A 13,863-nucleotide genomic window follows, 5' to 3' on the forward strand; every position below is an offset into this window, starting at 1 on the left:
AATAACTCTCAGGTTTGGGTTGGGTGGTTTTTTTTTTGTTTTTTTTTTTTTTTTTTTAATGTCTAGCCTAAACCATCCTCACCGTATTGAAGTTCTGTTCCTACAGTGTCATGGAGAACAGATTGTTTCTTCTCCCCTTGCAGACACTGCCCTCAAGTTATGGCATAGATAAGCAACAGTTAAGTGGATTATAAAAGCCAAACACAACAAAACAAACAGAAGGTCACAAGATAAAACAGCGAGACTGATCTGCAGAACGGGCAAAGCGAAACGCAAGGGGTTTTCTTGTAGTATGGGCTTAGAGAAGGAATGCAAGGATGGTACCTCCCAAAAAAGAACAAAAAGGTGTATCTGCAGATGTTTGGAGCCACTCCTTCCACCAAGGAAAAACAGCATGAGAGAAAAATGTTCAGCATTTATTGGCCATTTTCTTACAACGTCTGCAAAAGAGAGGTGGGAGTGAGAAACACTTCCCCTGTGCAGCGGTACCTCTGTGTCATCAGGAATGCTGTGTGAGCGATGCTGATTAGTTCAATAACAATTAGTTAATTGTGCTTCAAAAACAGCTACTGCGAAGCTGCTTTCCGCTGTGACAAAGCGGCACAAGCTATATTTAGAATGTAAAAGATGTTTCCCACCAATTTCTGGCTGTTTTAAGCTAGGATACATTTTGTGATGGAAGTATGCACTTTTTCCAAGGACTGCACTTTCTGGGGTTACCCAGATATATTTCAGATGCAATAAGACAGGCAAGACCCACACACAAAGGATGTGGGTTTTAACCCCTCCAACACAACTCCATTTGTTAATACTGGACCTGAGTGCTCCTACCCTCTTATCTAGGCATGACAATTTGGCACCAAACCCTAGTGCTCTGCCAGTTACTAACTTTGTCAGGCTTGTGTCACCCTGCGACTTGAAATGAGTCTCAGGAAAGGAGCAATCTGGTCTCCCTCATCTTTGAGAAGCCCAACCACCTACTGAATGAGGAAGGAGGTTAAAGCAGCTGGAAAAAAACAGGGTTTAGTAGGAAACAGCCCTTTTTTGGGGACGGTGATGTATGTGATATATGTGATGATATATTGATTTACATGGTTGCATAGATCAGTGTAAGAGAAACTGAAGCATTTCCTAGTGTACAAGAGACCAATAGAAGTCAATACAAGAAGAACCTGAACAACATCTTCTAACCCTCATGAACACTGATGATGAGGAAGCACAACCTAACCAATGCAAAAATAGAAAAATAAACAGATAAACCTACCCTGATGGAGAAGAAGGGATGGAGAGGACAAAGAGAATAGCTGTCAGGATGGGGACTTCGGGAATCTAGCCCACCCACAGTTGCTTTACTCTGTGCCATATTATCTGGGTAGGCAAACACTTGGCCCCCTCCCTGTATACTAGACTTAGTACAGTAGCTATGTTTTGCCACATCAAATTTTTAAGGGTATTAAAGTCATGAAAATAAATAAAAGCAGCTGCAAATTATACACAAATGTAACATCCCCAGATTCTTTGCTTAGCACTGGGAAGCTTCCCAATATTGGCTAGGCATGTCTTCAGCATCTACAGAGATATGACAGGGAGGCGGGGGTGGAGGGAGGAAAGAGGAAGAGATGACATTCACTGCACAGATTGGAAAAACATTGACATGAACAAGGATTAGAAATGGAGCATCCTTTCCATGGACCCAGACTCTAGGAGGTTATCTGCCAATGCCATTTTTTTAGAACTGAGGAGGCAATCATGTTCTGAGGAAACCTCTGTGGATATGACTTATTCATGAAGAACGTTCATAAACTAGCAAGTGACTCAAGCAGAAGTAATTCTCATCCTGTCCCTCACCATCTATTCCGGCGGTGGTGAAAACACTGTTGCTGTGATTAGTAATCATTTAAAATGGGGTTCAGATTTCCCAATGAGCCATGTGCAATCCAGGATTTTCATGGGACAGACACGATCTGAGTGATGCAGAAAAAGTTACCATGATCGCATTACAATGCCTGCAACCGAGGAGAATCTTATGGAGCAGTACTGCAAAATAGTTAAAGCCTGCAAGAAAACCTCCACACTTCTCTTTTGCTGAAGCCCACAGTTCTACTTAGCTAATACAAACCTAAAATAGGCTATCACATTGCATACTGAGATTATCCATCATGGGACTGAGAGTGCCTGGCCCAAAAGTAAAGCCCTTACAGAACTGTCGGACTGCCTCTGGAAAGAGCATACAGGTGGTTAAAACAGGAAGGGGGAAAATGATAAAATGAGCTTTTCCCTCTATTTCTTTTGTGTCAACAAGGGTATGATCACACATAGGCAGGCAGCCCATCAGTCAGCAGAGATGGACCCATGAGCAGGAACAACAAGAGTCTGACAAGCATTAGGTATGTGCAAACAAACAGACAGACATAAACCTACAAGCTAAAATCCCCTCTCACTTACATCAATGCAAATTAGGGTTAGCTCTGCTAATGCTAGCAGAGATAACCCAGCGTGAAAGTGGTGTAACAGAGCGGTGTCAGCTCTGAAGAGTGCAGGATTCACCCCCCAGGAGGTACTGAGGGCTGTTCAAGGGATGGTGAAGAACCGCGGAGTGTTTGATCCTCTGGCCTGATCCTCCCCCATGTGCACCAGGAGGAGAGGGAGCAGCACAGGGTGGGAAAGCACCGCTTCTCAACTCTCTTAAAGAAGTTTACCCATTAGACAGAGGCAAAATTACCTACTTCAGACTATTTCCCCAGGCAATTCGTCTCCCAAAGACTCCTCCTCCTCCATTTATAGTCATGTTCCACTCATTAGAATTTGTTAATCCCACACTCTAACATCATAATACCACAAGTTCATGGCAGCAGACAAAAGCACCCACTTAATGTTCACTAACAGTAACGGCAGCACCTACTAAAGCCTAATAAGCACCAACTCCTTATGCTCCACTAAAGTCAAGAGAGCGTGTCAAATAATTAGGGTGAATCTCCACTGGGTTTGCCATATACCAAATGTTAAAAGCCGTATCAGAAAAAATCAAAGAGAGCAGGTGAGATCTGCCACTGCGATAACCTTTTGCTGTGGCTTTAATGCAAGATTGGGTAGCTGACCCCCATGAGGGATTAATTTAGGATTTACAGATTTCAATGGTCGAGAACCCCAGGGAAGCCATGGAGAACTGTGCTCCTGGGGAGAGAGAGATTAAATTTACATCTTCTCAACTCTGAGTGAGAGTCTTCTCTTTCATTGTTTATTTTGCAGTCATAGCATCCCTGAGTTCATCAGTGTGGTCCCATACCCCCATATCATCTTGGTGTCCAGATTGCAGTGGCCAGAATGTTTTAGAATATTGTTAATTCATACTTTCTTAAGAAAAAATGGCAACTTTTTTTTGTTTTCAGTCTACAACAGGCAACCTGAAACGCCTCCAGTTCCATGATTGACGATGGATACAGCAAACAGATGTCAGAAAAGAAAACCAACTGTGTTTCTCTACAGCTGGCTTCACAGCAAAGATGTACAGAGGAGGCAAAGCCACGGGAGTTGAGACCCATATGAAAATACTTACAACATTTTGCTCACATATCCCAGGATGACTGAAAACAAGCAGAGCAGGACTGCACAATTAGAGGAAATAGAAATTTGGCTGCAGATATAACCCTTTAGTCAAAAATACTCAAACTCCAGCCTGTGTCTGCTTGAATATGAGTTATCAGCCAGGGGCTTCCCCACTTCTTTACCAGTGCAATTTATGGTCCATTTTACTTTACTACTGATTGCTCGTGTTTTTGAAAGGAAGGTTAATTCCTTTGCTTTTAATAGAGTAGCTGTGCTGTTAGTTCAGTAAGGCTTTGCATACACGATCAGGCTTCTCATCCCTCCGCCCTCTGTGTACTGTGCAGGGATGTCCCTGCACTCGGTTCTTCACAGGCCATATAACACTGCAGCAGAACAGCTAATTTGTCCTACCACTCCCACTGCTGCTTGCACCAACTACAGAACAAAGACAGGAGTCCTGATGATGAATTTGAGTATGGAGAGTCTGTCTGTCTCAGGCTACAGTCAGTACTGAAAATCGACATCAAATTGTTGGGTTTGTGAGATGGAAGTTCATCATCTGAGCAAAATGTCGCATGGCAATTGCAGCCCAACGCCACCCACACCAGCAATAGCAGTGGCAGAGGTAAGCAAGCGCAGTTGATCAAAAACTGATGATATTTTTGCTTGGACAGAAACATCTTTCCTACATTGAGATGTGATAAAAAGAGGCAATTACAGCAGAGCTAAGCAGGAGCTGCCGCACTGTATAAAGCATTGTGCTGTAGCAAAGGCTGCTTATGACCAATATTAACAACTTAATGAGCTGTTAATGAGGCGCACATTCAGCTTTTACTTGCAGCATGAAAACATTGCAAATCATTTTAGGGAGCTTCTGGATTGTCAATGGAGAATTAAAGATGTCAAATAAGCCCATCAAATCTATGTCTCAATCTGGACACTGCTTTCCAGTGCATTCTCTTAAAATTCCTTCTCCTATATGGCAGAATAACTTGCTTTGACAGCAGTACAACTCTCACTTAGACTTTGCTTCCTTCTGCCTTGACACTAGATTTCAGTCTCCAGAGAGCTGCAGGGATGTCTTTTTGACATGTTGACATTAAGGACACTTCTTCCACAGACACACTGGCACGGTTACTTTCTGTCTTACCATTATAAAAGCAACTACTGAGCTAAGCTACCCAATTTGGAAGTTTAATTATGAAACCTTTGTGCTCATCTGTAAACAGATTAAGAACGTAAATCTACCCTTAAAAAAAATAGCCAGTTTGAATAGGAAAGGGAGCCAAGGTTTATATAGAAAATTCATATGCATAATTGCCCAGCATTGCAGCAATACCAGTAACACGCAAGGAATGACTAATGCTCTAATGTAGGTACACTTTCGTTTGTTATTTTTTACTATCCTGTCACAGCCCTGCAGGATTAGATAATGCAGCCGAGTGTTATCTATACTGCTATTACCACCAGTGGAGCTGCATTGATGGGAACAGCAAATCCAAATTGGACTTGCTGCAGACAAGCCCCAAGTGGAAACCATGTATACAGTCAGGCTGGAAGAGTTTAAAATCCACCAAGAAATACTGATGGGATGTACCCCAGTGGCTGATCCTACTCTCAGAAATGGAATGCTGTTGGGATACAGGCATAATGGTTTCCAGTAATGCAAGAGAAACTGAAAAGCAGTTTCTTTCCCAGTCCGAACAGGAAATGTCTCACCACATTTTTTCCTCTCCATCTTCCTGCAGTTTCCCTTTCTTGCTCTGCTCTGACTTTACTCTCTCTTTTAGTGCATTGTTGGAGAACATGGCTTGGATCTTTAACTCTGAGCTCAGAGGAGACCTTCTGCTTCCTTAGAGAGAAAGACACCGGGGACAGGATGAAAAGCCAGTGTCATTCCTGGAGCAGGGCATTCCCAGAACGGCTGTGTAAAGCTCATTCACAATTGAGCATGATGTTGGAACAGCTCTGCAGACTCTTTAAATTTAAAGAAGAGGGGGAAAGAAAAATCAGTGCTTGAAGCACCCTGCCATCACCTAAAAGTAGCTTTCTGTGGATGTTGAGAAGTGTCAGCAATTAAAAGGCAAACACCTTAACATCTCAAAGCCTTGGTGCTTTTCAAGTGCCAAGGAAGGTCAACTCCTTTGTTTAAAGTTTGAGCAAGTGAAACCAATTTTATTTATTATACTGCTTTCCAATAGCTTCCCTCCACCCCCTTTTGTTTATCAAGGGAAGATACTGTCCCTAGGCTGACAGGTTTTAGACTACTGCAATGTGAAATGGCCATGATAATCCTTCTCTTCCCTCCTCCAATGGCATCTGAGATGGAAATGCCCACCCAGTTCTTGTAGCTGTGCCAGCAGCAACGTGCTCCCTATCTGCATACGCACAGTCACTCACCGAGAGACATGGCCCACGTGTCCCAAACAGATCGGAGAAAACAGCCAAGGGGCCACAGCAGACTGATTGAAGCTGCCAGCTCTAATGCACTGAAATGTTGTCATTCCTCTTGTAGGTTGTTAACAAGGAGGCACAGGGGACTTCTCTGCACAGCATCTTCTCAGCTACATTTGGGGCATGGAAGGAGATAAAGCTTCTGTGCTATAAGAGGAAGGCCGGCCCAAGGTAATGCTGAGGGACTCCCTTCTCCAGAAAGCAATCTATGATGGGGAGGTGACACCATGTAGGGTATTTTTTATGAACACATGAAAAGAGCGAGTCTGCAGAAACAGATGAAAACACTCAAGGACAAAGCAGCCTTGTTCTGACAACCTTCTCTGGCACTAGCGCAAGAGACAAAGGGACATTGCCTGAACACAGATAAACAGGTAGGAAGGGACAGGAGCTCTTTGCTAGAAGCACCTTAGAAAGGGGGGCCAGATGCCTTGGAGTCAAGTCTTTGCTTCTTTACAAGGCTTCTTTCTCCTTAGAATGGCTTCTTCTTTGTATTTTGTCTTCTCTTTCCCAAACCTAAATCACTATTTTTGGTCTCTGAGTTTTCCAGATGGTTTCTATTCCTTGCTTGTAAAATGCTGGAGATGACCAGGCAGCTCTGAGTTACTGGCAGAGCAGAATTTCCCTCCATGTGTCAGCTACAGGTGGACAAAATAAAGTTTGGGAACTCCAGGAACACCTGTGGAGCCACAGGCAGGAGGGCAGATGAAAATAATTTCAGATAACAGTGGAAAATCTGTGTTGGCATCCGCAAGCTTGGCAGCAAGAGGTAAACTCAAGTTTCTGAAGATGTAAGAAAAGAGAGGTAAGAAGCAGTCATGCCCCTGTCCCACTTCTGTTCCTTTCCAGGCTACAGTTTCACTTTGAAGAAAGTGAGATGGCCAGGAAACCTGCTTTTCCAAAAAATGATGCTAGCAGCCAAGGTGGCATTTCAATGAAGGACTTCTAAGAAGTCTCTGTCTTCCAGCTCTTTTTACTCCTTCCCTTTCCCATTGCAGAACCAGCTCTCAGAGATCATTATTAAAAACAACAACAACAACAAACTGGCCTTTATCAGTTTTGGTGAATTCTGAAGGTCACCAGTGTCACCATCAGTTATAATGACACACATCACTCCCCTCTTCACACAAAGGGATTTAGAAGCTGTTTAAAGGCTAGTGTCTCTTGGTGCACTTCAACCCTTCTGCTCTGTCCTCTCCACACACACATGCTCTTCTCCAGCAGCAGCTGCTGTAAGAAATTATGAATTCCACTATTTTTCATCCAGAACAGCTTTGCAGTATATGGGGGAAGCACAGGATGCTGCAGGCTCATTAGCACAGGATTTGTATCACCACCTTCCATTTTATTCACCTTCCCAATTTAGGTGAAGCACACCTGCCCCAAACCTGTGATTTCTGTTTAATTAAAATGCAGGTAGTGGAGTCTACTGAACTCCAGAGCCCACCACACAATCAGATAGTGACAGCGATCTGGTAGAATAATGCTCTTGATATAGTGGCTGCTCTAACAGAGTCTTAATTTCAGTCGAGCAGAACAGCACCTCTGGTAGCAGCTGCATTTAGGGCTGGGATGAATATCAGTACCCAGCCTCTCGCTGAACACTCACTGCCTTCCCAATCAAAGCCAGCATCCCTGACAGCTGAACTGTTAAATGAATTAACAAGGCAAGAAGGGGGATTGCCGACAGGCCTGCGACTCCCTTCCTAATTTCTGCAAGTGGCAGCTTTCAATTTTTCTGTCATTTGTCGGGAGATGCACATGGTTCTCTAATGAGCAGGGCAGAGCTGCAGCCAGCTCTAAAAAGTCAATGTGATGAGGATTTTCTGGTCCACCGAGGAGAGGGATCCAGGTGCTTGAGGCAGGTGGGGGAAGGACACAGACTCTGTTCAGACTGAACAGGCATCGCATCCTTCTCGGCTGCGTTGAGCACAGGGATTCCCAGCCCGCTCTCCTGACATGGGGAAGAATTGCTCTCCACGCCTGTGAGTTTTGCAAACATCCAGGTGGAACTCAAAATGGAGCCTTTGCTGGGGCTTTGGTCTTATGGGCTACTGTAACAAGAAAAAGGTTTTGCTCCACCTGTAGCAAAAATAAAAAAAACAAAACACTTGCATCCAGCTCCCTTCTTCACCAGGCAAGTCAGGATACAGAAGTCTGCTACTCATGTCTGGCCCGTTGCCTACCAGCAGGTTGTTACCTCCCAAAATTTCCCCCTGCCCATCAGCCAGAGGCAAGTGAGACCTGAGAACTCGGGCTGCCTGAGGAGGTTGTGGGCTGGGGTACAGCTCAACGGCACTCCAGGGCTCGAGAGAAACTCCCTATTAGGGTGCTTTTTACTTGTTTGATTGGCAAAACTGCCAGAAGGTTGGTTTTAATGGCTTTTTTCCCCCCAAGTTTGTCAGGGAACTCCTTTGCCTACTGGAGTTTTTATTGTAAAAATCCAGATACGATGATAGGAAAAATCTTCAAATCTAACAAGGAAGAGTGCAAGAGGGCAGGAAGGAATTACAAACACTCCTCTTCTGCATTGCTCATCTGGCTACACCAGACAGAGAAGCTGAACAGCACATCAACTGTCAGTATTATTTCCAGGTGCCCCACACTGTATGAAACACCCACCAGAACTGCACAGAATTGGGTATTTTGACTGAGCTGGCCTAAACCCAGCACATTTCCCCCAAGGTGCATGCTGTATATTCCTTTTTACAACCAAAAGAGGAATGTTCTCACACCTACCAGAATTACTGCAGCCCTTACGGCAGAATGAAGCACCGTTTAACAGTACTGAAATGTAAGTTATCTGGGGCCTTCAGACTGGGGACTGGTCCCTTTCAGTCATTTTGTGCTCAGTGCTATGCCTGTGCTGTCAGCACTTGTGGTTTATTGGGAAGATTTTTCTCTATTTTTAACAAGGATGCCCCATTGCTGAAGCTAAGCAGACCCGTTTTTTCCAGGTTGCTGCTTAACTGCCTTTACCATGGGTAAGAACATCAAGCAAACAATAACAACAAAAACTTGTATTTCCACAGCACGCTTTAACTCAAAGGTGTCACAAATCAATTTAAAACTTAAATTGCAATACCAGCTCCAATCACTTTACTCACAGTATAAATCACAGCCAGTTCTGGAGGTGGAAGAGGCAGTTATATAACAAAGCATAATAACTTCACACAACAAGAGTGAAAATCGCCAGGAAGATCCTACATTCATCATTTCTACCGCATGAACCTGGATTGTCCCTAACCAGAGGTAAATCCAGTATCTCTAAAAAAACATCTGAGTCACGCTACAACTTCAGATGTACCAACCCTGCCTGTGAAAGAAAGCCTCTTGGATATCTCAGTTTCCTCCCAAGTTTGGCTCCTTCCATTGCGCTGTGTTCCCTGTCTGAATTACGATAATGGAGACCTGGACCATGGGATTAAAAACCAGGATATAACAGCATTTCCTCATTTTCCCCAGCTGATTTTCTGTGCTGTGTACATGTGTACAAATGCATGTGCTGGCTCTGTTTGCAGCAGTGAGATATTTAGCTCTGAAACAAAAATGTACTTTGAAGCCAGATACAGTTGGCTCCACTTGGGGCTTTCTTTGCTGCAGTTGCAGAAGTAAGTTGGAGCAGCAGCAAACTAGAAAAAAGAAAATGTAAATATTGCCAGCTGTCTCTCCAGAACCATGCTGCTCTGATTAATTTATGATGTTTTCAGAAAAAGATAGTGAATGTTACACCATATTTGAAATGAAAAGGTTAAGTAGAATTTAAAAAAATGTGCAGTAGCATTTAAAAAAAATGCACTTTGCTTAGTTTTGAGCAATAGAATATTTAATGAATAATAATAAAATGAATTAGTACTGGATTTGATAGCTTCTACATCCTATCCTTGAGACAGAAGAACAAAAGTGTAATCAGATTCGTTCACGGCGGCAGACTGAACAACAGGAGGGTGCGTGTCGCCTATTCTTGTTCGAAGCTTCAAAAGATGCTGCTGCAGAAATTGATACCATAACTAACAACTATTTCGGTGCCAGCCTCTCTCCAGCTGGGGTCACCATAAATACGGCACCACTGTCGTAGCTGTGAGAAAGACATCAGCTATTCCAGTCCTGTGCTTCTCAACTAGAGTTACAGAGAACAACAGATTCAGTTGTGGGTTATCTGGGCTCTGCAAAATCACCTGTTTCACAAAGCATTCAAAGAAGTGTCTAGTTAACTGTCTCATCCTGGTTTCTGCTTCTGGCCTTCTAATGGAGGGATTTCAAAATGATCAGCTAGTTACATTTCATAAATACAGCCTGGATTCACGCATTAGATCCATAATAAGTAAAGGCATGAATAGTGCCACTGACCCTCAGCTTCTGTAGAGGCTGGATGCAGCTATAGAGTTGGCATATTCCTGAGAGTAATCATCATCTGTGCTTCCAAAGCTAGCATTAAACTAGACACAGTGTCTTCTTGACTTCAAGAGTATAAAAATACAGCAAAGTGTGGTGCACAGGCAACGTCTCTACACAGAGAGTGATAAAATAAAAGAACCAGCTTTCCAAGTCTCCCTTGTTTTGTAGTTTTGTTTCTTTTCCCTTGTGGCTTTCCTGTGCTCCACTTTTCACTTCTTTAACTTGAGTCAATTTTTCCCTCAAGCTAATTTAGTATGAACAGTCATCCTCCTGCAACTCCAAAAATATTTTCTCTTCTTTCTCTCAAATGCCCTTTCTCCCCTTATTGGTGTAGACCAACTGGCTTACAAAGCAAGAAACTATCAGTGCCAAACTATTCCAGGAGAGGACGCTACAAAAAACTGTTAGTGATCATGACTGGGGAATTTTTTAAATCATCTCTTTCCTGGACAAATATTAAATACTATCTGGAGAATACTAAAACATGCTGGTACTTTAAAAAAAAAAATCACCTAATCTTCCTTTTACTTACCTGCTTCACCCACAAACACTTCCACTGGTGTACTGGTAGGGCTCTCACCAATTACGTTATATGCTGTCATTAGTACTTCATATCTCTTGTATTTCTTCAACTCTGAAAAGGTAAAAGATTGTATTATATACTATTATTTATACTATATTATGGATATTTTTTAGATGCCATCACCTCTTTATCACCAGACTTCTCTCACGTGAAACATAGCATTAGAACAGTACGATAGTGCAATGTCTACTTCCACCCTTCCTTATTTCATACATCATGGCAGGTTTTGCATAATTATGAAAGATCTTTACAAAGAAATGGCAGAATTTTCCAGTGTTTCCTCATGGTATTGCTCCAGTAAAAGGAATCATTCCTGATGGGTAACTACCTACAGCAACATCTCTAGGTCATTCTTAATGACAGAAAAAGGCAGGACTTCACTTGGAATGTTCAGTGTATGGGCGCCTTTTGATCTCTACTGGTAGGAAAGAACACGGCTCCAAGCCTTTGCCTAACCCCAGGGACTTTCATCTAGGGAGTCATGTAGCAACTGCACTGCTCAAGAACGTCACAGCTGAAGCAGGGTGCAGAAGATGATCTGGAGTGGGGAATCTGGAGTCCCATTCGAAGAACCGCATAGGCATCTTTCTCCTTCAAAGGGAGACCACAGCCTGAACATCAATCACAGAGAGAAAAGAGAATTTGAAATCTGGACTCCATTTGGCCACCAGGCAACCAAATCCTTTGCTGACTTATAGAAACTACTCTGACAGATGAGGTAGGAGAGTCAGAACAGCATGAAAAAATCTATAGAACCCGACTGTATGAGGGTAATTAGCAGATGCAAACGAGGGTGGAGTAGAATCATGTCAACATCATTAGGGGGGGCAGCGCCTGAGCAGTTTCAGATTTTGCATTTTCAGGATGAAAGAATCAATCCTAACAGAAATATTTATCTTCGACAATATTTAATCGTGAAATTAGAGTAAGAGAGCAATCAATAATATAAATTGCCCTATTTAAATGAGCACTGAATTAAGACACGCATGGCCAGGGGTCCAAATTTCTTCCTTTGCCAATAATTTTCTCTGCTATCTATGAATTGGATAGTACCCTTAACTCTGTGGCTGACAGTATGCCATCAGTTTGGTAAGGTTCAATAAGCCTAATCATACAGGTTCATCTAATTTCAGTTTCATGGAAGTGTTTACAAGTGTCGTGCTCCTATATCTGACTCAGAGTCCAGCATCATTACCCAGTGTCAGGCACACTGTAAATGATATCTGATACATCACTAATTTTTTTATGTGATACCACTAAACTCAGATGGACTGTAAAACATGTAGCAAGCAAATCAGCAATAATGATGTTAAGTTTGTAAACAAACAAACAAAAACTAGTAAGATATATAGGATATAGTACTGGGCAGCTTGTACGGGGAAACTTTAATTGCTGCTATGAAAAACCACAAGGGAGATTTTAGTGTTAACTGGATGGGGAAGAAAATGGAACACAAGAGAGTTCATGCATGCAAGTTTCACTGGGGATAGGGCTTCATTTTTTTTTTTTTTTTAGCCCATCACAATCTGTGACTCAAAAGCCTTGGGCAAAACCTATCTAGTGAACCATCATCACCACAAAGCAACTTGCCTTTTAACTCTGTCGAATGCTATTTTATTCATTTCCAATTGAAAACACCTCTGGAGATGCACATAAATTCATTGGGCCCTCTCTAAACTGGCCTCCTACTCCATGGAATGCCTGAGCATCGCAATGCTTGAATCATAGGACTAATGATGTGATACAGCTAAACTCAGATGGACTGCAAAATATGTAGCAAGCGAATCAAAATTCATTTAGCGTCAGCAATACTGGGTTGTTACAGTCAATAATGTTTTACCTTCCCAGCAGCCACATTTTTACAACAGCTACCTACTTGCATCATCAATGTCTCTTGATGTAGGGAAAGCAAAGGCTTAAAGAAAAAGAAACTCAAGAAAGCAGAATCATTAATCTGTGTTGATTTCTGCTAGATCCACTGAGGAGAACCATAGGAGTTTGCCTATAGTGTATTCTGAACCATTATAAAGAGTCTCATCTAAAGGCAATGTGCACTTACGTGTTAATTCATACGTCGTTAATGCAGAGCTGCTGTTCACTGTCTTGAAGCTGCTTTGGGCTATTCAGGGTAAGCAAAGCAGAAAGCTTGTTACAGTGCAAGGAAATAGTTATTGCAAATGATGTACAGCAGAGACAGAGGCAAATGATGCAGCACACACACACACAGTGAGCTTTAGGACTATACCTTGAAGGGCAATAAAATCACATCACTCTCTCGTAACACATCAAAAGCATCTCACTCACACGGGGCTGTTTCATTTCCTCCTCAAACAGAGAATCTCACAAATATACAACATAGAAATGTTCTGACTCCTAGATTAAATGGAGCAAATGAGTAAAAATTAAACAATTTCTAGGGGGGAAACTCAGCACTGTATTACATCCTTATTTCTCAACATGCAAAATTCAAAACCTGAAGAGCTGCAGGGTAAAGCCCTGGAACATGGGCCACAAAGAGCGAACACTTACAATAGGACAGGACGCGTTTCTTTAAATGTGTGTTAGATTTCCCACAGTTTCACTTATAGAATTCAATATTCCTGCTGTGAGCGAATTGTAATAATATGCTAAGCTGCGCAAAACCACAGGTCAGTGAGGAACAGAGGTGTTCTAAGGTGAGAATTGTCACATTATGAGGAGAAAGAAGGAAATTTCTCTTAAAATACACTTAACTCCCCCCCCTTTCTCTCTTTCTTGACTCCCTGGAGAGGTACACAGTATGTTTTTTTCTACTCTGCAGCTATTGGGAACATAGCTGCAGGGGCAGCCAAGAAGAGGGAAGAGAGGAAAGTGGTAGGTTTCAATGACTCCCTGGCTTGTGA

General features: G+C 42.6%; 1 protein-coding gene across 3 annotated transcripts in view; it reads right to left on the minus strand.

Annotated features, from left to right (window-relative positions):
* Positions 1-13,863, minus strand: part of SDK1 (sidekick cell adhesion molecule 1) — a 416,682-nt gene that overhangs the window by 37,913 nt on the left and 364,906 nt on the right. For 2 of the 3 annotated variants that reach the window (XM_074840972.1, XM_074840971.1), the window contains exons 34-35: positions 13,041-13,100; positions 10,931-11,032 (exon numbers count right to left, since the gene is read on the minus strand). In XM_074840972.1, the coding sequence (XP_074697073.1) occupies positions 10,931-11,032; positions 13,041-13,100 (162 nt within the window). The remainder of the gene's footprint in view (positions 1-10,930; positions 11,033-13,040; positions 13,101-13,863) is intronic. The other variant, XM_074840973.1, reaches the window with a different exon arrangement.

The sequence above is a fragment of the Strix aluco genome, chromosome 15 (assembly GCF_031877795.1).
Source record: "Strix aluco isolate bStrAlu1 chromosome 15, bStrAlu1.hap1, whole genome shotgun sequence".
NCBI lineage: Eukaryota > Metazoa > Chordata > Aves > Strigiformes > Strigidae > Strix > Strix aluco.